At 41.2% G+C, this 22,467-nt stretch overlaps 1 protein-coding gene across 1 annotated transcript in view; it reads right to left on the reverse strand.

Annotated features, from left to right (window-relative positions):
* Positions 1-15,151: 15,151 nt before the first annotated feature.
* THAP12 (THAP domain containing 12) overlaps positions 15,152-22,467 on the reverse strand; it is a 31,210-nt gene continuing 23,894 nt past the window's right edge. The window contains exons 4-5 of the mRNA XM_019974885.2: positions 20,969-21,005; positions 15,152-19,327 (exon numbers count right to left, since the gene is read on the reverse strand). Coding sequence (XP_019830444.1) covers positions 17,394-19,327; positions 20,969-21,005 — 1,971 coding nt within the window. The 3' untranslated portion in view covers positions 15,152-17,393. The remainder of the gene's footprint in view (positions 19,328-20,968; positions 21,006-22,467) is intronic.

Consider the following 22,467-nt stretch of genomic DNA (forward strand, 5'->3'; position numbering starts at 1 on the left):
TTTTTGGCCTGCTCTTGGGCAGTCCCAGGCAGAGGGGAGAGGTCTCTCTCTCCAAAGCCTCTCCCCTGGGCCCTCATCCCTATCTAAAGCCCCACCAAGAAAAATGCCCACCTTTGGATGTGGATCTGGGGATGTCTTGCCACATTTTGTGCTCTTGCCCTTGTCTGCATGGGCACTCCCTAGGAGGTGGGTATCCTCTGAGTTCTTTTAACCAGAGAACCCGCAGGGGTCTGTAGAAACTAAGCTATCCTCACTCCCCACCCAGACTCCAGCCTGACAGACACCCCAACACACATGGCTCAGAGGCCATATGAGAGTGGACCTGCACAGGGACCCAAAATGGAGAGGCCAGTTCTCCTACTTACCTACTTATCTTTAAGCAAGTCTCCTTATAAGCAAGTTTCCTCAAAGCAATTCCCTCTGGAACCTTTAGCAAATTGCCTCATCTCTTTGAACACTCTTTTCCCTCACTCCACAATGGGTATGTCTACCCCACTACTTATGTGTATTAAACAAAGTAGATGAAAGTATCTGGCACACAGTAGGTTTTCAGCAGCAGTTTCTCACTCCCTTTTACCCCAGTGTGGATTCTGAGTTCCTGGAGAGGCTGCTTCTTAAGTTTTCCACTGTGTAGTGTCAGCACACTGAATGAAGGATAAACAGGGACTGATGGGAGAAGGCAGCTGTGGCCCAGTCTGTGCCAAGTACAGGTATGCAAATTTCAAAAGCAGCCTCAGCCCCAGGGAAGACTTCCTTGAGCTTTTCCCTGCAAGGGTTGCTTTGATCATTTTGCAAGTGATCAGCTGCTTTTCTCATCAGTCTCCACTCTCACCCCCACCCACCTTCCACAGATGTAGATTCCCCTCAGGTGCTGGGGATGACTCAGCTCTGTGTCCCCAGTCCCCCTCAGTGCTTGGCACAGAGCAGGCTCAGCAGATGGAGTATTGGGAAAAGCTAGTCTCTGCGGTTGTCACTGAAGTTCCCTTAAAAGACAGTTTGACTCGTTGCCAAGAGGGTATCATGGTCTCAGCCAGAGAGAGGAGGCACCAGGAATCCAGGCAAGAAGGGATGAGGTGGTAAGAGACAAAGATGGTCAGAGCTGGATGAGGAACAAGTTACTTTGTGACTTACCCTTGGGTATTCATTCATCAAACACAATGAACAGATATTAAGTGCCTGGTGTTTGTCAGGCTCTTTGCACTTAATATTTGTTCATTGTGTTTGATGTTTGCTGGGCTTCCCTGGTGGCTCAGATGGTAAAGAATCCGTCTGCAATGTGGGAGACCTGGGTCCGATCCCTGGGTTGGGAAGATCCCCTGGAGAAGGGAACCACTACCCACTCCAGTATTCTGGCCTGGAGAATCCCCATGGACAGAGGAGCCTGGCAGGCTACAGTCCATGGGGTCATAAAGAGTTGGACACAACTGAGTGACTTTCACTTGCACATTCCAGCTTGTGAGACTACAAGGTGTTTGGTCAAGAGAGATGTGGATCTGGCTCTATGCATTCTTGGGCAAGTTGCTTACTGTCTTTGAGCCTCAGTGATAGCATCAGCAATAAGGCCATAATACTCAATGTTTCACAAAGTTGTTCTGAGAATTGTATTAATTTATGTATGTGAATTGCTTGACACAATCCCTGCTAGGTTACTGTTTACAGATATAATTGTTAAAGATGATAATAATCCTGACTCAATCCTGTGTGGTTAGAGCCAGGACTTCAGGAAGCCTTGGAGTCCAGGCCAGCAATCCAGTTTCCTCATCTGAGAAAACTGGGGCCACAGAAGACCAAGCAGGAAGAACAGATCCCTAGCCAGGGGCTTTCAGGGCACTCTTTCCATCTGAGCTGTTGTTCCTGAGTTCAGAGCCTATAGAGCAAGCGTGTATGATGATTCTCCAAGCACTCCTCTGGGAAAAGTGGTATGTGAAGCTGGGGCGCAGTTTGCACATAACAGCGCAATAAAGGCGACTTCCTGCATCCACAGCTGAGGATGTACTTAAGGCACAATCCACTGCTGGCCTGCAATGTGCTGCTCTGAGCACCTCCTCTCTCTGGCTGTCCCTTCTGCTGAGTTACAGCCTGGCCCAGGAGACTTGATTGCTTCACCCTCAGAACACTCTCCTACTGGAGTTGAGGCAATGATGATCCAAGTGTATCTGTAAGACTTTCCACTGTTTCCTTTATGCTGCCATATCCATGATTTCATCCGATCTCCACAACACTTTTTCTTTTTAACAGATGGAGAAACTGAGGAACAAGGAGTTACGTAATTTATCTGAGGTCCTGGTACCAGTCACAGTATTCTCACAAAGTCTAGTGCTTATTCAACCGCTTAAAATAAAGAGTGGACATTCACTAGTTGCCTCGTGGAAGGCAGTCTCCATTCAAAATGCTCTACCAACATTAAGTCCTAGTAATTGTCACAAGCACCCTCTGTGTAGAAACTTATTATATTCTTTCCCAGATGACAGAGGTCAAGTAATTGACCCAAGGTTAGGGTTCAAAACCAGACAGTGGGCTCCACAATCCTCTTTGTTTTTTGACTGCAGTGGGTCTTTATTGCTGTGCATGGGCTTTCTCTAGTCACAGCAACCGGGGCTACTCTTGGTTGCAGTGTGTGGGCTCCTCTTGTTGTGGAGCACAGGCCCTAGGTGCGAGGGCTCAGCAGGTGTGGCACACGGGCTTACTTGCTCTGCAGCAAGTGGAATCTTCCCAAACCAGGGATTGAACCCATGTACCCTGTACCACCAGGGAAGATCTCAATCCACATGCTTAATCTCTATGTCAGGATTTCTTGTGCTATGCACATTTGGGGCCAGAAAATCCTGTTTGGGGGGCCTGTTCTGTGCAATGTAGGATGTTTAACAGCATCTGTAGGCTCTGAATATTAGATGCCAGTAGCCCCCTCAACCATAGTTATAACAACTGAAAACACTTCCACACATTGCCAGATGTCATTGGCGGGGGGGGGGGGGGGGGGGTGTGTGTAAAATCACCCCTCAGTGAGAAATACTGCTCTGTGTTATGCTCTTCTAAAATCATAATATATGCAGTGTTTTTTTTTTTAATATAGCAACCTCTGATTTCAGACAAAATATGTTCTATAGATCTCTCTCCAAAATGAATCAACATTCAAATTCAAACCACCTTCACTGCTCACCTCCTATGCCCAGGCAATTTATAGACCATTTTAAAAATGAATTGATGCTTAGGGAACTTAAGCAACTTGCCCAGAATAACAAAGTTGGTATGTGGCAGAACAAGAATGTGAACATCTGTCTCGATCTCTGCAGACAAACGTTTCTGGTAGTATTCATTCTAAAGTGACATATTCTGTATTTTCTTGATGCTAAGATACATTCTCTCCTTCCAATTTAATAGCTTTGAAACTGAGATGCAACTGAAAACCAATGTTTGTTTACGAAGAACTATTTTTTTTATTCTCTCCAAAGCTACTATTTAATTAAAAGTGTGTCTCACAACTAACAGCCTCTTAGAATTGAGACTTGAGGGCAGGAGCTGTGAATGTGGGAGATGCTGATGGAGTCAGATGGGAAGGAAAGAGACAGCAGTAGTGCTCCCTGCAATGGGATGTTGCCTGGTTCTCTGCCCCAGCTGTCCATCAAAACCCTGCATCCTTCCCTGCTGACCCCCATCCAGCCTTTGTGACCTAGCTCATACCACACTCCTCCAGGAAGTCTTTCCAGGTCCTTTGGCATGAAGTTCATCCTTTCTAATTTCATCTAGAGGCGTTTCTCCTTTCACAGCATTTCAGGGACATGATAGAACCAAGAGCTGACTTTCTCCTCAATAATGGGTGATATTTGCAAACTTGCCTTAAAAGATGAGAAGACTGAGACCCAGAGAAGGGCAGCAACTTGCCTAGCCTCTCTCTCAAGAGCACGGAAGAGAAGGGAGTGTCCAGGTTCTTCTCATCAGTGCTCAGGCTTGTTCTGGGATCGATAACCATAACCAGCTGGTTAGCCGTCACGTTAGCAGTCACTTGGCCTTGGAGAAAGTGGCATTCCATGCTGTGGTGAGGTCTGACCATGACTGTACAATAAACACCATGACATCTGAGCTCAGAGTGGTGAAGTGGTTTGCTCAAGGCCCCATAACTCCCAAGTAGCAGCCCTTGGACTGGGTCTCCTCACACCAGACCTCTGCCCTTTCCCTTGTTCCTTATGGCGGGGTCGTCCAACCTTCTCTCACTCTGATGTTTCCAGGTCTTGACCAGGCCTGCCTCCACTCTCACCAGCAGGAAAGGGACAGCAGCTCTCCAGGCCTCCCTCAGAGAATTAGAACCCACCCCTCTGCTGTCACTGGGGCTGTGGCCTGCACACTCGCCCCCGCCATGCACTGCCCTCAATGATCTAACTCTTCTAGAGCTGGGTTCGAATCCCGCATCCAGCACAGTGACAAGCACGGGTCCCTGCCCAAGCCCCAGACTCCAAAGCAGAGGGCAATAGGGCTGGAGGAAGTCCCCAGGCTGGTGCATTGTGACAAGTCAGCTGGGGATGACTCTGCCAGTCCTACAGGTTGTCATGAAGACTGAACTGACAATGTCTGTGAAAACCTTGGTGCACTCTCAAGTGCTACGGCAGGGTTGGGGCTGGCTGTGCAGTGTGTATAAGGACACAGCCTCTGGCTCTGGACAGACACTGACTGCAGGCAAATAATGTCTTTGAAATTCAGTTCTCTCATGGGGACAAAATACCAACCTCATCAAAATATGAGTCTAAATGAGATTATATATATAAAGCATCTTACACAGTGCCTGGCATATAGGAGGCACTAAATAAATATTCAATTCTTCCCTAAGTATAAGCATCATTACATGAAGCACAGCAGAAATCAATACCTTAATTCTATTAATCACACTGACAAATCTTATGCTATGGGTAGGGACTCTAACGTCAGTGAGAACTGAGACCACTAATGACTAAAGCACCAGCAGCCATCTTTGTGTTTAGTGATATTTCAGGAGGACTGCAAAGCTGGAAAATGAATTGCAGCCCAGAGGAAAATGGCACAATGTAATGGAGGTGAATTAACAATGCACATCTCCTTCCACACTGTTTCAGGTCTGCTCCCCTTTCCTATAAAAAGGTTCTAAAGAGGGCAATGAAAATTATATGGGCTGTGGTTTGAGAAGGGAAGGAAGAGAAGAAAAAAACAAGGCAAAAATTACTTGACTTGGAAAGGAAAGGGTAAGACGGGTGATAAATAGAAGGGTATTACATGGCAGGGAAGGGTGGTGAGTCACATGCCAAGGCTGTTATTGTGGCAGGGTCTGGGGGGACCAAAGGGATCATGTCTCAAGACTTGGAACACTTTGGAAGAAAGATTATACAAATCACAGACGCTATTAATTATGATTAACAGTGACCAATGTGGGATTTGCTTTTTAGTTCAACCATGTTCTCTTTTTCTAAACATGCCCAGAAACTGCAGGCCAGACATTACCATACACCTCACCTTTGAAAGGCTCCATTCCTATGGCCAGTTCACACAGACAAGGGACTGAGGCTCAGCATCTCTTGAAGGATTCCTCTGACCAGAGGGTAATGGCCAGCTCCTAAGCATAAATTACAAGTGTTTTCATGGATTGGTCCCTAATTGCCTTTACATCTTTATCTCCAGTTTCTTTCCCCTCCCCTGAATCTTCCAGCCACTCTGAATTTTCCAGTGATCCTAGAACACATCATTTGTGCATTCATTCAACAAATATGGAGCACCAGCTACACGTCAGGCACTACTAAAGGCAGTGGGATACAACCACATCAAACACTACAGTCTTCCAGCCCTTGTAGAACTTATATTACTAACGTAGGAAATCAACTCATTTCTAGAAAAAGGTAGGCTAGTTTCAAAACGGTCATCAGAGAAAGTTGCACTGTGGAGATAATATTTAAGCAAAAATCAGAATAGTGCAAAAAAAAGAGCTAGGAGTTAATTGGGCTAACAGCTTTCAAGACTCAGCACATGTAAAGGTCGTGAACAGGCTTCTCTGAATGAGCCTGATGAATGATCATCATAGCTGGGCAGAATGAACAAGAATCAGACTAGAAAATGTGACCAGAGGTAGGCATGGACCAGGTTACATAGGGCCTTAGGGTCATGCTCAGAGTTTGGATTCTGGCCTAAGACCACTGGAAGGGTCTGAGAAGAGGAGGTTCATGATAACTCTGCCTGTTACATGGAAAATAGACTTGGAGAAAAAGGTAAGTGAGAGGTGATAGGAGTTTGAACTAAGGTGGTAATAGCAGAGGTCATGAGAAGTAACTGGGAGCAACTGATTCGCTTGCACTTGAACTGGGACTTGAAGAATCAGTGGCCTAACAAATGGCCACCAGGGTCAATGACTTTTCTTTGTAGACAAAACACCTGGCATAATGCTTGTCATGAAGTGTATTAAATGGAACTGGAAACAGCAACAAATCTTTTGGAAGAAAAATTTTCATGTAACTCATCTTGAGTTTTCCATTTCAGAATGCTACACAATCCTTTCAAAGACGAGAAAAATAAATATGTTGTGGAAAATAAGGAAAAGATTTAATTCCCCATACTCTTACCACCTAGAAACAAACATTAGTAATTTGATGTACTTCCTTCCACTCCAGTCTTTTCACACCCACTTTTTTTTTTAAAGGTGAGGATTTCCATTCTGAGAAGCAGCCTGCTCTATCAGCATCGGTTGGTCCGGATTTGACTCTCACTCCACAGCTAAATGGCCTTTTACAAGTCACTTTCAAATCTACAAAACAAGGACAGTAACACCTACTGCCTCAGGTTCCTGTAAGCCTAAATAAAATGATTCATACAAAGTGCCTAATACGACGCTTGGAACATAGTAAGTGCTCAATATATAGTAGTTGCTATTAATAAAAGGAAGTCCAAATCCCACAAGACACAATTATAAGGAAAGTTTTCAACATCTCATTTTTTAGGAAAAAGGCTTTGCAAACCCACAATCTAACCGCATGTACCATTCCAAAGAAAAATAATCATACCAAGAATAAGAATTTGCCAAATAAAGATGTAAGCAATACCAAATATTTTTAAAACCAAAATTTTACGGTAACACAAAATAGCAATGTGCCAAGAACTAACCCCAGGCTCTGGCCTGTATAATAAATCTCTCTCCTATAAACCTGACATACTTATGGGATTACCGTTTACATTAATAAGTTTTAAGGGTGGACACTGCTCACTTGCCAAGAAATGGTTCTTTCAGGCTTTCCATCTTCAGCTTTGGCTGTGTGGCAGGACAGACCACGGCACTGTCAGGCACTTCTGCTCTCCCTGGCCTCTGCCACCACCGAGTGGTGTGATCCTACACAAGCTGTCCTGTTTAGTCATCTGTAAAATGAAGTGCTGTCTATACAATTCTGCTGCTCTAAAGCTTCTACAACCATGCAGATTTTAATATGTATAATACTGGTTTAAGTAAGAACTATCACTTCTTAATTAGCAATCTTAAAAACCTTATATAGCATACTGAGTATCAGAATGATCATCTGGGGCTTTTTTTTTTTTTTTTTTTGGTGGGGGGGTGGCGAGAGATGATTCACATTATATGGATTTATTTCTATACTAAAATAAAATTGTCACATTTTCTTTGAGAAGGAAGTAAGAGGTTAACTTAAAAAATATTCGGGGTTATGTGGTCCCATGGTACATACCATTTTCAAAGGTGGATCTTCTCTTGACAAATGTTACTTTCTCAGTGGCTTCAAACTTATTCCAAATGGACCTCTTATTATGTTAGTGGTCAATTTGGCTTACTTTTACATACCATTATCACTCATTAATTAGATGAGGTAATATATGAGAAAATAAATGTTGCTGTTTTTGTAGATTCCTGCAAAAGCTGTTGCCTATCCTTTGAATTTCTATACTCAACGTTGGCCATCTACTCTTAGCTATATTCAGGGAGACGTGCTGGACCCACACAGGTTCTTGCTGGACTTACATCTAGTAGAAGATCCATCACCTGACTCAGATTTCAGGGGAGGTGAAGGCCCTAGGGAAAGTGATTCTCAGCTGAAGTCTGAAGGTGAACAGCAGGGGTATAAGGGTGATGACTGGAGACAAGAGCACATCTCACTCTCTTCTAGGTCTAGCTAGGGCACCACCTCCTCTAGCTGCTCAGGACCCTCCCTTCACACCATAGGTTTTCCTGAAGCTGGGTAACTAAGTCCTGGTTTGTTCCAGGCAGTCCTGCTCTGTCGTTCTGGCACTAACTAGTAATAGTGACCCCTTATGCTATCAAAATGGCACCCTACTCCAGTACTATTGCCTGGAAAAGCCCATGGACAGAGGAGCCTGGTAGGCTACAGTCCACGGGGTCGCAAAGAGTCGGACACGACTGAGCGACTTCACTTCACTTTACACTATCAAAAGTGCCCTGGTTGGGATGATCAATGATAGGATGACCCTATCCTAGTCCTGCTCCTGGCTTGCATGTCTGGCTCCCTGACATGACTGAGCTCCCTGAGGATATGGGCTCCATCTTACCTCTAAATCCATGGCGTGGGCTTCATCTCATTCATCTTTGTATCCATGACCTGAGTCTCATGCCTGAGGCTCAATTCAGATTGAATATCACAGACATTCAATACAATATTTGAAGTAAGAATGAAAAGCAAATATGAGACAAAGAATTAGACTTGCAATCTTTACATCATGTTAAAATCATGGTTACATCTTTCACTAGCTGTGTGGCCTTCTAATCCTTAGATTTTCACCTGAAAAATTAGGGATAATAGGTGGAAAAGTTTAAAGGAGATAATTCAGGTAAAGTGCTTGAGCACAGCACTGAAATTCAGTGAGATCCTTGTTTGCAGCAGCTGCTACTGGACAATGATGAGCACAGCTCCTGCTGCTGCAACCCTGCTCTAAGAAAATTAAACTAAAACCTAACAAGTATCCAGTAAGCACTCAAGAATTGTGCGCTAAACACATCTTGGCCTTATGCTAGACCAAGCTGGCAGCAGACCAGATTCTTGGATTACAAAATGCATTAAATTACAGTTTAGTGAGACTTCCCCAGTAGTGGTCCAGTCGTTAAGATTCTATGCTTCCACTGCAGGGGACACACGCTTCCACTCCAGGGTTTGATCCCTGGTCAGGGAACTAAAATCCCATGTGCCACACAGAGCGGCCAAAAAGATTTAAAAAATTACAATTTGGAAGTCAAAAGATTGGACTCTTTTAAGTTCAGTTTAAATAGTAACAGAAGAAAAACCCACCTCATATCCACAAGCAGCACAGAACACAGAACACAGAAGCACTACCTGGCCACATTTTAGACATGTTAATTAACAGCATTTAAAATTCATCTTTGTTAGAACCATGCCCTCTTTTAAAAGTTATTTTTCTGTAAGCATGCCAACTTGGATATTTGGGCCCATCTCCTCTCTTTTTGAACTGTCAGCCTCTCAAGTTTTATGTGATTAATGTATATAGAGAAAATTAGAAAAGGCTTCAGATTGAGTCAACAGTAGTTTTCTTGATCCCTCAATTATAATATCCTTTTTGCAGTATATCCTTGTTGAACATTTGGAATGAATTAAAACTTTAAACTTCCAGATGTTTAAACTACTACTGTAAATTCAAACTCATTAAAAAGGGCAGATTTACTACCTCTACTTAGTTTTGAAGTCTGTTGTTCACCCTGTCCAAATAATTTATGAAACCAAATACAGTGGTAAGTAGTGTATTCTATTTATATAGTATTCATGGTAAGAAATAAGGGGCATGTAAAGAGGTCTGGAAATTAACTGCCATTTTAGCCAATCTATAGATCACACTTGTTGTTGTTTCTAAGCTAGTAATTGTTTCCTGAAACTGATCTAGAAGACTTTTATGCTAATCTGTACTAAAAATTACTTTGCTTTTTCTGGCCACAAAAAGCTGGCTACAGAAGAACATTTGATTACAGCAGAAGACAGCTGCACCCAGTCTCATGAAGTAAATGGACCTGGATCTACAGTCCTTTGTGGTAGTGCCTTGGCAGCCAAACAAAGGTGGCAACATTTCTACACCTAGTTTGTAAAGTCTCAGAAGTTTTGAGCTTCACTTTTTTTTTTTTTTTTTACAAGGAACCCATATTGACTATAATGAGCACATTTTTAGAGATGCTGAATGCTGGCAATGGATAAAGCGAGAACATGAAAGAAGCCCATTCCTAAAGCAAATATTTCTTTTACAAATCTTAAGAATGAAGTGGTTTTCACAATCAATTTTAAGACTGAAGGACTGGATTGAAGTACCTAGTTCTGGCATTTATTAGCTATACAATCTGGGGCAATTCATTTACCTCTGTGAACTTAATTTCTCAACTGAAAAATGGGGATAATTCTTGCCTGAATTTTTTTTAGAACTTGAATGATATATAAGCAAGGTGCCTTGTAAGTTCTAAAATATATAAATATTAAAAACATTCCAAGTACAATTTTTGTATGTTTAATGAATTACTTTAAATAGCACTTAAAAAGTAGCTATCTCTAATATGAAATAAAAACCAGATCCAACTAAGTTACTGCAGAGGAACTGGTCTCAAGAGGGGTGGGAAGTGGAGTCTCTTTCAACTTAATCAATTATCACTTACTTCATGGGGTAACTGCTAAGAGTTAAGTAAAAATTACAAAAAATTATCAATAAAGTATTTGTTCTCATTAATTTACAGGTAACAAATCCTATGTTAGGCTTTAACTTTTTATCCCCCAACATAGAGTGGATATGTCAAAAGCAAAAATTCCTCCAATTATATATGCTAAATCTTGAATATATTTCCTAGTATCTTTTAAAAATTGTTTTGATATGATATACAATCTTTTAAAAATTACACAAAGTTTTTATGGATACTCTATGTTATTTTCTTTTAACTTCAGTAATATGATCCACTTAACTCTGTGAAGTGTTTGTGCGTGTGTGTGCAGTTATAAGTACAACTGTAGTCCCATGGGCCAGCTCTAGGCTATAAGTTCTGTAAGAAGCACATCTGTTATTGCTAGCAGTTAAGCACACAGAAGCCTGGCACACAATAAGCATTCAACTAATATTTGTGGAATAAATACTGACTACACCAACTACACCAACCAAAATCAGACTGATTTTATTCTTTGCAGCCAAAGATGGAGAAGCTCTACACAGTTAGCAAAAACAAGACTGGGAGCTGACTGTGGCTCAGATCATGAGCTCCTTATTGCCAAATTCAGACTTAAACTGAACAAAGTAGGGAAAACTACTAGACCATTCAGGTATGATCTAAATCAAATCCCTTATGATTATACAGTGGAAGTGACATAGATTCAAGGGATTAGGTATGATAGAGTACCTGAAGAACTATGGATGGAGGTTCGTGACATCGTAGCGGAGGCAGGGATCAAGACCATCCCCTAGAAAAAGAAATGCAAAAAGGCAAAATGGTTGTCTAAGGAGGCCTTACAAACAGCTGAGAAAAGAAGAGAAGCCAAAGGCAAAGGAGAAAAGGAAAGATATACCCATTTGAATGCAGAGTTCCAAAGAATAGCAAGAAGAGAGAAGAAGCCTTCCTTAGTGATCAATGCAAAGAAATAGAGGAAAATAATAGAACGGGAAAGACTAGAGATTTCTTCAAGAACATTAGATACGAAGGGAACATTTCATGCAAAGATGGGCACAATAAAGGACAGAAATGGTATGGACCTAAGAGAAGCAGAAGATATGAAGAACAGGAGGCAAGAATATACAGAAGAACTATACAAAAAAGATCTTCACGACCCAGATGATCACGATGGTGTAACCACTCACCTAGAGCCAGACATCCTGGAATGTGAAGTCAAGTGGGCCTTAGGAAGCATTACTACGAACAAAGCTAGTGGAGGTGATGGAATTCCAGTTGAGCTATTTCAAATCCTAAAAGATGATGCTGTAAAAGTGCTGCATTCAATATACCAGCAAATTTGGAAAATGCAGCAGTGGCCACAGGACTGGAAAAGGTCAGTTTTCATTCCAATCCCAAAGAAAGGTAATGCCAAAGAATGCTCAAACTCCCACACAACTTCACTCATCTCACACACTAGCAAAGCAATGCTCAAAATTCTCCACGCCAGGCTTCCACAGTACATGAACCTTCAGTGAACTTCCAGATGTTCAAGCTGGATTTAGAAAAGGCAGAGGAACCAGAGATCAAATTACCAACATCTGTTGGATCATCGAAAAGGCAAGAGAGTTCCAGAAAAACATCTACTTCTGCTTTATTGACTATGCCAAAGCCTTTGACTGTGTGGATCACAACAAACTGTGGAAATTTCTTAAAGAGATGGGAATACTAGACCACTTGACCTGCCATCTGAGAAATTTGTATGCAGGTCAAGAAGCAACAGTAAGAACTGGACATGGAACAAGAGACTGGTTCCAAATAGGAAAAGGAGTATATCAAGGCTGTATATTGTCACCCTGCTTATTTAACTTATATGCAGAGTACCTCATGAGAAATGCTGGGCTGGATGAAGCACAAGCTGGAATCAAGAATGCTGGGAGAAATATCAATAACCTCAGATATGCAGATGACACCACCCTTATGGCAGAAAGCAAAGAACTAAAGAGCCTCTTGATAAAAGTGAAAGAGGAGAGTGAAAAAGTTGGCTTAAAGCTCAACATTCAGAAAACTAAGATCATGGTCCTATCTGGTCCCATCAGGTCCCATCACTTCATGGCAAATAGATAGGGGAACAGTGGAAACAGTGACAGACTTTATTTTTTGAGCTCCAAAATCACTGCAGATGGTGACTGTAGCCAAGTTAAAAGACGCTTGCTCCTTGGAAGAAAAGTTATGACCAACGTAGACAGCATATTAAAAAGCAGAGACATTACTTTGCCAACAAAGGTTTGTCTAGTCAAGGCTATGGTTTTTCCAGTAGTCATGTATGGATGTGAGAGTTGGACTATAAAGAAAGCTGAGTGCCGAAGAACTGATGCTTTTGAACTGTGGTGTTGGAGAAGACTCTTGAGAGTCCCTTGGACTGCAAGGAGATCCAACCAGTCCATCTGAAAGGATATCTGTCCTGAATATTCCTCGGGAGGACTGATGCTGAAGCTGAAACTCCAATACTTTGGCCACCTCATGAGAAGAACTGACTCATTAGAAATGACCCTGATGCTGGGAAAGATAGAAGGGGGGAGAAGGGGATGACAGAGGATGACATGGTTGGATGGCATCATTGACTCAATGGACATGAGTTTGAGTAAGCTCTGGGAGTTGGTGGTGGACAGGGAGGCCTGGCGTGCTGCAGTCCACGGGGTCACAAAGAGTTGGACACAACTGAGCGACTGAACTGAACTGATTCATTGGAAGGACTGATGCTGAAGCTGAAGCTCCAATACTTTGGTCACCTGATGTGAAGAGCTGACTCATTAGAAAAACCCTGATGCTGGGAAAGATTGAAGGCAGGAAGAGAAGGGGACGATAGAGGATGAGATGGTTAGATGGTATCATTGACTCAATAGACATGAGTTTGAGCAAGCTCCAGGAGATGGTAAAAGACAGGGAAGCCTGGCGTGCTGTAGTCTATGGGGTTGCAGAGTCAGACACGACTGAGTGACTGAACTGAACACCAACCTCTATCTAATCTTGCAAAAATGATAATCTCTGTTTCATCTATGAAGAGACTACCATAGACTCAATCTACCTTCCAAGACCAGAGTTTATGAAGATGCTTAACAAATCAGGGTTTTCAAGCTTTTAATAAATTCCCCAATTAACCTGGAGAACATACATAAATTATGAAAACATGTGGTGGGCATCTCAAAAGCTTAACCAATGCTTGCTACATGAATGTTTTGGATGAATTATTATAGCACACTGAAAACCAGGCCCTATTTTACAGTTCTGGTCATAACGATGAGGAGTCTATTATCCTTATCCTTTCTGAGCCAGCCTTGTGACTTGTTTTGACCAAAATATGTGGTGAAAGTGACATTCTGTGAGTTCTGGAGCCCATACTTTGAAGCTATTGCCTTTGGCTTCTTGTACTCTGAGACCAGAAGTGTTAGTAGCTCAGTCATGTCCCATTCTTTGTGATCCCATGGACTGTAGCCCACCAGGCTCCTCTGTCCATGGAATTCTCCAGGCAAGAAAACTGGAGTGGGTTGCCACACCGTTTTCCAGGGAATCTTCCCAACCCAAGGATTGAACCTGTGTCTCTCGCATTGCAGACAGACTCTCTACTGTCTGAGCCACCAGGTAAGTCCCTATAACCATGCCACAAGCCCAAAATAAAAGACCACATGGACAGGCCCAGTTGTCCCATCTAGGCCCCCAGCCAATCTGCCAACTGAATGAAGAGCCCAGATGAGATTAGCAAAAGAACTATTCAAAACTGGTGGTTTAGCTTTTTTTCTTTTCTTTTTAAGCCACTAAGTTTTGGGATACCATTAAGTAGTAATAGATGATTGATGATAAATTATCTAATCCTCATAGCGCAGCATGTGGTTTTACAGTTGAGGAAATATACCCAGATTACACAATCTGCCAAGGTCAAACTGCTGCTTAAGTGTCCTAAGAACTAGATGCAGCTATTAAAAGGCCTGCTCTGTGTCTCCTCCTCTGTCATCCTGCCATTGTGAACCTGAACAGTTCTGTCAAGGACAGAGGTACCTCTTAGAGCTTTGGATATAAGAAAAACCCTGTTATCATTTTTATAGCTTGCATGGGTAATGTGTCCTGATTTGACACATCTGCCCTGTTTGTCTACAAGAAAATGCACTACTATCAGTTCAGTTCAGTTCAGTCGCTCAGTCGTATCCGACTCTTTGCGACCCCATGATTCGCAGCACGCCAGGCCTCTCTGTCCATCACCAACTCCAGGAGTTTATTCAAACTCATGTCCATTGAGTTGGTGATGCCATCCAGCCATCTCATCCTCCGTCATCCCCTTCTCCTCCTGCCCTCAATCCCTCCCAGCATCAGGGTCTTTTCCAATGAGTCAACTCTTCCCATCAGGTGGCCAAAGTATTTGAGTTTCAGCTTTAGCATCAGTCCCTCCAATGAACACCAAGGACTGATTTCCTTTAGAATGGACTGGTTGGATCTCCTTGCAGTCCAAGGGACTCTCAAGAGTCTTCTCCAATACCACAGTTCAAAAGCATCAATTCTTTGGCGCTCAGCCTTCTTCACAGTTCAACTCTCACATCCATACATGACCACTGGAAAAACCATAGCCTTGACTGGACGGACCTTTGTTGGCAAGGTAATGTATGTCTCTACTTTTCAATATGCTATCTAGGTTGGTCATAACTTTCCTTCCAAGGAATAAGCGTCTTTTAATTTCATGGCTGTAATCACCAACTGCAGTGATTTTGGAGCCCCCCAAAATAAAGTCTGACACTGTTTCTACTGTTTCCCCATCTATTTCTCATGAAGTGAAGGGACCAGATCCCATGATCTTCGTTTTCTGAATGTTGACCTTTAGGCCAACTTTTTCACTCTCCTCTTCCACTTTCATCAAGAGGCTCTTCAGTTCCTCTTCACTTTCTGCCACACTTTTTAAGGGTGGTGTCATCTACATATCTGAGGTTATTGGTATTTCTTCCAGCAATCTTGATTCCAGCTTGTGCTTCTTCCAGCCCAGCGTTTCTCATGATGTATTCTGCATAGAAGTTTAACCAGGGTGACAATATACAGCCTTGATGTACTCCTTTTCCTATTTGGAACCAGTCTGTTGTTCCCTGTCCAGTTCTAACTGCTGCTTCCTGACCTGCATATAGGTTTCTCAAGAGGCAGGTCGGGTGGTCTAGTGTTCCCATCTCTTTCAGAATTTTCCACAGTTTGTTGTGATCCACACAGTCAAAGGCTTTGGCATAGTCAAAGCAGAAACAGATGTTTTTCTGGAACTCTCTTGCTTTTTTCATGATCCAGCGGATGTTGGCAATTTCATCTCTGGTTCTTCTGCCTTTTCTAAAACCAGCTTGAACATCTGGAAGTTCACATATTGCTGAAGTCTGGCTTGGAGAATTTTGAGCATTACTTTACTAGCGTGTGAGATGAGTCCAATTGTGTGGTAGTTTGAGCATTCTCTGGCATTGCCTTTCTTTGGGATTGGAATGAAAACTGACCTTTTCCAGTCCTGTGGCCACTACTACTATCAGTAACACCCAGCAATTGGCAAAGACACTCTCATCCTGTTTTCTAAAGCCCAAACAGCACTAACTTATCCCAACATAAACAATTCAATGTCTCTGCAATATTTATTCATTTACATTTTAGCCAGCAACAATTATGCAAAAATTAACTATATCAGGGGTCATATAACATATTTTAAAAGTTAGATAAATCTTACATTTAATAACTTCATAATTTAAATGGTTTTTTAAAGAACTTATCTTCAATTGTGAAGGTGATATTTTTGAAAAGATAATTTTACCACAAGAATCTGTTTTGCCCCCACCAAAAAAAAAGTATCTGAACTTTACACAAAATTCACATTTTATTTAGGTTGAAATAAACTATACAAAATTGATTTTCTTCACCAAAAATAACAGCAATATTTTCTGTATTATTCCTAGATAAACTACAAAACACTTATTTTTGTAGGCTTTCTAGGCTTTGCTTGTAAATCAAGATGAGGCAGTAGATACAGTCATGGAAAAAGCCAGAAGAAAACAGACAAATCAGCTGTCAGTATCCATGGCCTCTGATCCTTTCTTGACCATGAAATTGAAGTGTTCAACATATACCTGCCAAAAAGCTTATGAAGACGTAGGCTCAATAAAGGAATGTAAACAGCAATACCAGATGTGGAACAACAATGGCAGGCTCTTCCATTCAAATTTTAACTTCATTTGATAAAGAGAAAATCTACACTGAAATCCTTGTTGGACAAGCTTACACATTTCTCTTAGAGTCTGATAATTTTCTTAACTGTCCTTTACAGATTTTTAATAGCATACTTATAACTCCTACTATTCAAAAGTCAGTCATGAGCTTCACTGTAACATTTTACAAAATGCATTCCTTCCTCCCATACCTCCTCTAATTTTATTTTTTCAAAGATCCGATAACTTAATACCTGACAATTTGATCCACAGTGATAAACGTAATGTCTAAAATCACTTAACTAAAACAATTCCAAAGTGCCATTAGCAGAGATCACATAAAACTGTAATATGGTACTTTCAATGCTATCTTCTGGAAGAACAGTTAGGTCTCCAAAGCATGGGCATTTGAACAGGCCATTTAAACAGGCAGATTATCAATGACTAATATACTCAATGGGAGGCCTACAGATCAAGATATTCAGTGATTAAGTGGCCTACCCTTACAACTTTTCTGTAAGATATTTTAAAATTTCTTACATTTTTTTTTCAAATATCAAATATAAGAGAAAGTCTAGGTTAAAAGTCTCTTAGGTATTTTCAATGGTTTCTGAATTATCTGTAGGAAGCTCTGACTTACTTGTATACAGTTTGATATATGTATCCACCATTAAATCCAAATCGTGTTTTATATCAAAATTTATGTTAAGCAAAGCCAAGTTACTTGATCTTTGATCTGTTAAAGTGTTCCTCAGGTATGCTTTGAGACGCTTTCGCCCATTTTCATAGCGTTCATTCTCAACTTTCATCACAGGAAGAATACATAGGACCTTCAGCAATGCATAAACATTAGGAAAAAACTTGATGTCTGGTAGATGAAGGGCTTCATAAATAGTGGATGGAAGTTCTATATCTTTCCCTCTGTGTTTCCATTTAATTCTCCAACAATGCAGCTCAGCAGAGAGTGTGTCAGGATTAGGTAAGTCACTTCGGTACATGTCAGCATGGTGCTCCTCTGATGTATTGAATTTGAGCTGTCCCATGACAGAGGGTACCAGGGATAAGCATTTAAGCGCTTTGAGGTGCTGTTCTGAGAATATATCTTTCAGTTCCTGAATAATGTGTTCCACAGTTGGAACACTTAGAGTTTCTTTGTAGTAACTCTCAGAGGTTAGCTGAGATTCCAGGTTACTGTGCTGAGCTCTGCGAAATTTCCCTGGGAGTTTCATCTGAATATCAAGTTTGGTTGCCAAATTTGTGGCTTCCTCAAACCAAAATTCATGATAAACTTCAATATTTTCCATCACTTCATTTAGTGAATGTAACACTGCAGTCAAGCTACTGGCTGCAAAAAAGACATCAGAGGTTTGCCCCTGAAGATTTTTCCCAAAAGCTCTTGTAAAAGATAAAACATTTTTAAGAACAACAATGGTAACGATGAAATCAAAATCTGTTACCGCACTACAGAGCACAAATGCTCGGCCAGCTATACAGTTATTCCATCTAACATTTGTGTCACTATTTATACCATCTAAACATAAAACAAGTGCTTGTAGGAGGTCCACTAAGATTTCAAAAGCATCATGCCTGCCTGTCCACTGAGAATGGCAAATTTCCTTCAGTTCTTTGCCCCTTTCTTCATTGTTCTGAAAGAGGAGAGAAATTACATTTTCAAGCTCTAAAAGCAGTTGTGGTGATCGATGAAAAAAAGAACAAACTTCCTCAATTGTTCCTAATGCAACAGATACTCCCATAACAGGCACTGATTTTGCCAACCACATATTTAAGGCACAGGAAGAGCAGAGTGTGTAGATAGCTTGGGGATATTTCTCTAAAAGTCTAGAAGCAACAACTTTCATTTTGGATGAAAATCCACTAGATACAATGTAAGCCTGGCCACGACAGTACTCCATGTTTAATCCCCATTTCTCAGTTATTGTAGTGTGAAATTTCACAGCCAAAATTTCTGCATCAGCTTCGTAAGGCAGGAAGCCTACAAATTCCTCTCTCAGGTTGTGAGCTTCGTCGACAAACCTCACCAACACCGGCAGGTGCTCTTCCCCTGCTATGTCCACCACATCATCAGTGATGATGGAAAAGAAGTGAGAATCTCTCACTTCCCTGAGGGTTTCTTCCCGAATGCAGCTCTCACAGATCTCCAGCATCTGTTTCTGCTGTGTTTTGGAACAGAACAATGTGTTAACTGCTGTTGTCTCAAAGCGCTTTCTCAGAACCTCTTCACCAGAATTGATCCGGCACTCTAGCAGTGCTTGAAAGTTATCAGGAGTAAAAAGACCTTCTGGGATTTCATCAGTTTCATGTCCATCCAGAGGTATGTTTTGTTTTCCCATAAGAATCAAAATTTCAAATAAAGATTTTAAATATTCCTTGTTTTCCTTCTCTTCAAGAGTTAAAGGTAAAATGTCTTCATCCTGCTCTTCACCCACTTCTTCTGCACTGGGATTCTGAGCATTGCTGTTGTTTATTTCCTTATGTTTTGGTTCCTGTTCAGAAGTTTCATCAACTGGAAAACAAAGAATTAATTTTATAAACAGGTTCATAAGGAATCATACAAACAAAAAATTACATATTTGACTGGTTAAATATTTAAAATTCACAAATTCATTCATTCAACACTCACGAGGCACCTACTAGACCACAGACTAGGATGCAGAGATTAAATTAAGACACACTCTAGTGGAGGAGACAAATACTCTGAATGAATATATATTCATCCTACATGTCAATGCTATTATGAGAGGAACAATTTCTTATAAATTTAAGAAGGCACATTACATATACAGAGTAATAACAGACAGTTCACGCCGTCACAAAAAGGACCTGAAGGACTAATATTTACTGAGGCACTGTGTTGTCCTCTTATATGTAGCAGACTGCTCCCTCTACAGGCATGTTATCAACCCCATTTACAAATGAGGACAGTAAATAATTGCCAAGGTCACAGATAGAGGTGAAAATTCAAATCCAAGCTTGTCTGGCTCCAAGGTCCATGCTGACACTTTTAAGCAATACTTTTATATGGGAGATGAGACAATATACTACAAACTATATTCATGCAATTTCTAGGGCTCTATTAGTATATTATTAATAGAAATCTCAGCATAATCTCTTCATATGTGGATGGGAGAACTGAGGCCCTGAGGTTAAGGGTTCTGACCGTACTCATACAACCCTGTAAGTCCTGGCCCCTGTGGCCCCTTTTTTAACCATCATGGGTTCGTAGAAGCTCCAACCACAAAATGAATGTGTAGTTCCCCAACTCTGGCACCCTGTTTCAAGGCACAGAATATCCTTCACTCCTTTCTTTGCCTGACTCCATGTCTCTTCATCTATAAAGGAGGAAAGTAATAGTACTCAAGTACTATTACTAAAGTAATAATTACCTCAAGGCTACCGTGAGAATTACATGAATTAATATATGCAAAGCTTTTAATGACTTGGCACACAGTAAGCACTCAGTAAAAAGTTATGTTAATAATAGTAGTAGTAGGAAGAGATACGAAAGGAAGATTAAAAGTAAAAATTGATAAGAACAAAAACCCCTCTAGTTCTCATTCTGTGGTTACACAGCTCAGGCATCAGCACCTGGAGAACAGCTACTGTGACTCCCACTCTCCATAAAGCCAAGTATCTCAACAGCACTTATTCTTTTAAATATTTACCAAGAACTTAGTATGTACCACCGGAGAAGGTGATGGCAACCCACTCCAGTGTTCTTGCCTTGAGAATCCCAGGGACAGCGGGGCCTGGTGGGCTGCCGTCTATGGGGTCGCACAGAGTCAGACACGACTGAAGCGACTTAGCAGCAGCAGCAGCAGCAGCAGTATGCACCACAGGTTGCATGGACAGAGATTCGGCTCCTTTCCTTCCCTACAATGAGATACTCTGCCTTGTGTCCTACCACACTGGGAGCACCTAGTGGAAAGAGAGAAGGCCAAGTGCGTGGCATAGTGATACTCAATAAAGACTAACTGAGCTAAGATTTTATCTCACAGACAATTCCAGACCACAGGACAATGCCTACCACACTCTTACATCATTCTCACAATAGGTTTTTGGACATAAAACATATTTATTTGTCCTTACCAGGTCAAGGCCTTTTAAAAAGGCATTCAGAAGTTGAGTCATTAACACTATCACTTACTTTTTTTCTGTTTCAGTGTCCTGATTTCATCTTCACTCTAAATGATAAGAAAAAAAGAAAAAAATATCTTTAATAAAACTGAACTCCAGTATATCATCACAGACTCAAGTAAAAAGCATATTATGAGTCAAATTTAATTCTTTTTTTTTTTTGGCCATGCCATGCAGCATGTGGAATCTTAGTTTCCTGACCAGGAATTGAACCTGTGCCCCCTGCAGTAGAAGTGTGAGATCTTACTACTGGACCACCAGGGAAGTCCCAAATTTAATTCTTTCAAGAGCATAAATTCTTCATAAAGAATACATTCTTCAAATAGACAGATGACAAGAAAACTAGAATAATGTGCTAATGACTCCAAGTTTATAATAAAATAGTAGAGGGTAAAGAATACATCATTTAACTTACTTTATACCTAATCATCATAATTTGGGATTACAAGTATGTGCTGGCTAATAAAAGGCATGAACGTATATGATGGCATTTGAGGTCAAACTCAAGGTCCATAAATCATGTCCCTCTCCCCTAGTTTAACTCCAGGGGATGTCATGTAAAAGGGAGTTGCTGGAGTCCAGAACCTAACACAAAAGCTGTGAGAAATCTCTGAGAAGCAGAAAGTGACAATGCCAAAATGGAAGAGAAATGGATATAAACAGCAGAGAGAGCCAAGTGGCATCTTCAGGCTTAGACTGAGGAAGAACTTTCCAAATGTGTCCTTTTCTCGCTCTAACCCACTATACGTGACTGAGCGACTGAACTGAACTGAACCCACTATAATTATTAGCTCACAACCTACCCCATTACTATTGTAGGGCATGAAAGCAGCAGTACCAGTGACAGCTAGAGACAGCAGGGTACCTGCTGGGCAGCACAGGACACAGTACTGGTAAAATGTCAGCAGGTTAGCCAGTCTGGAACATTCCCTCCTTATCCTATGGGCTGCGGAGTTACAAGGATGGCAGATCCGGAAGTGAGCCTGCTGTATGATATCTGAGGTTCTTTGAGGGGCAGAGAACAGGAAATGATAGTTACAGGATGGGAAGTGATTGAGCTCCTCATCCTTGCTTCATATTACTAAGAAGAAAGCTGATGTGCAGTGTTAGCACTCATTTACGAGAGGTCCCAGAAAAAAAACAGAGCAGAAGAAAAGCATGAAGAAATAAAAACTGAGGATTCCTCAGAACTGTACAATATAAGTCTGGATAAGAAAAAAACCTCACATTCAGATATAGTTTAGTCAAATTTGAAATATCAAACATAAAGAAAATATTTAAAGGAGGAAAATGCATTCACCTAAAAAGGAACATGAGACTGGCATTGACGTCAACAGCAATAATGGATGAAAAAAATCGAATCTAGCAGAAACCAATAAAATAGCTCATAAGTACAGCTATCAGTGATAAAACTCACTACTGTTTTTTTGAAAAGACTATTAAAGTAATTTTAGGAGCAGAAAAAGGTAAAACTCTAGGTGAAGCTCATAAAATTTTGGAAACATATAA

Source organism: Bos indicus, chromosome 15, assembly GCF_029378745.1.
Source record: "Bos indicus isolate NIAB-ARS_2022 breed Sahiwal x Tharparkar chromosome 15, NIAB-ARS_B.indTharparkar_mat_pri_1.0, whole genome shotgun sequence".
Lineage (NCBI taxonomy): Eukaryota > Metazoa > Chordata > Mammalia > Artiodactyla > Bovidae > Bos > Bos indicus.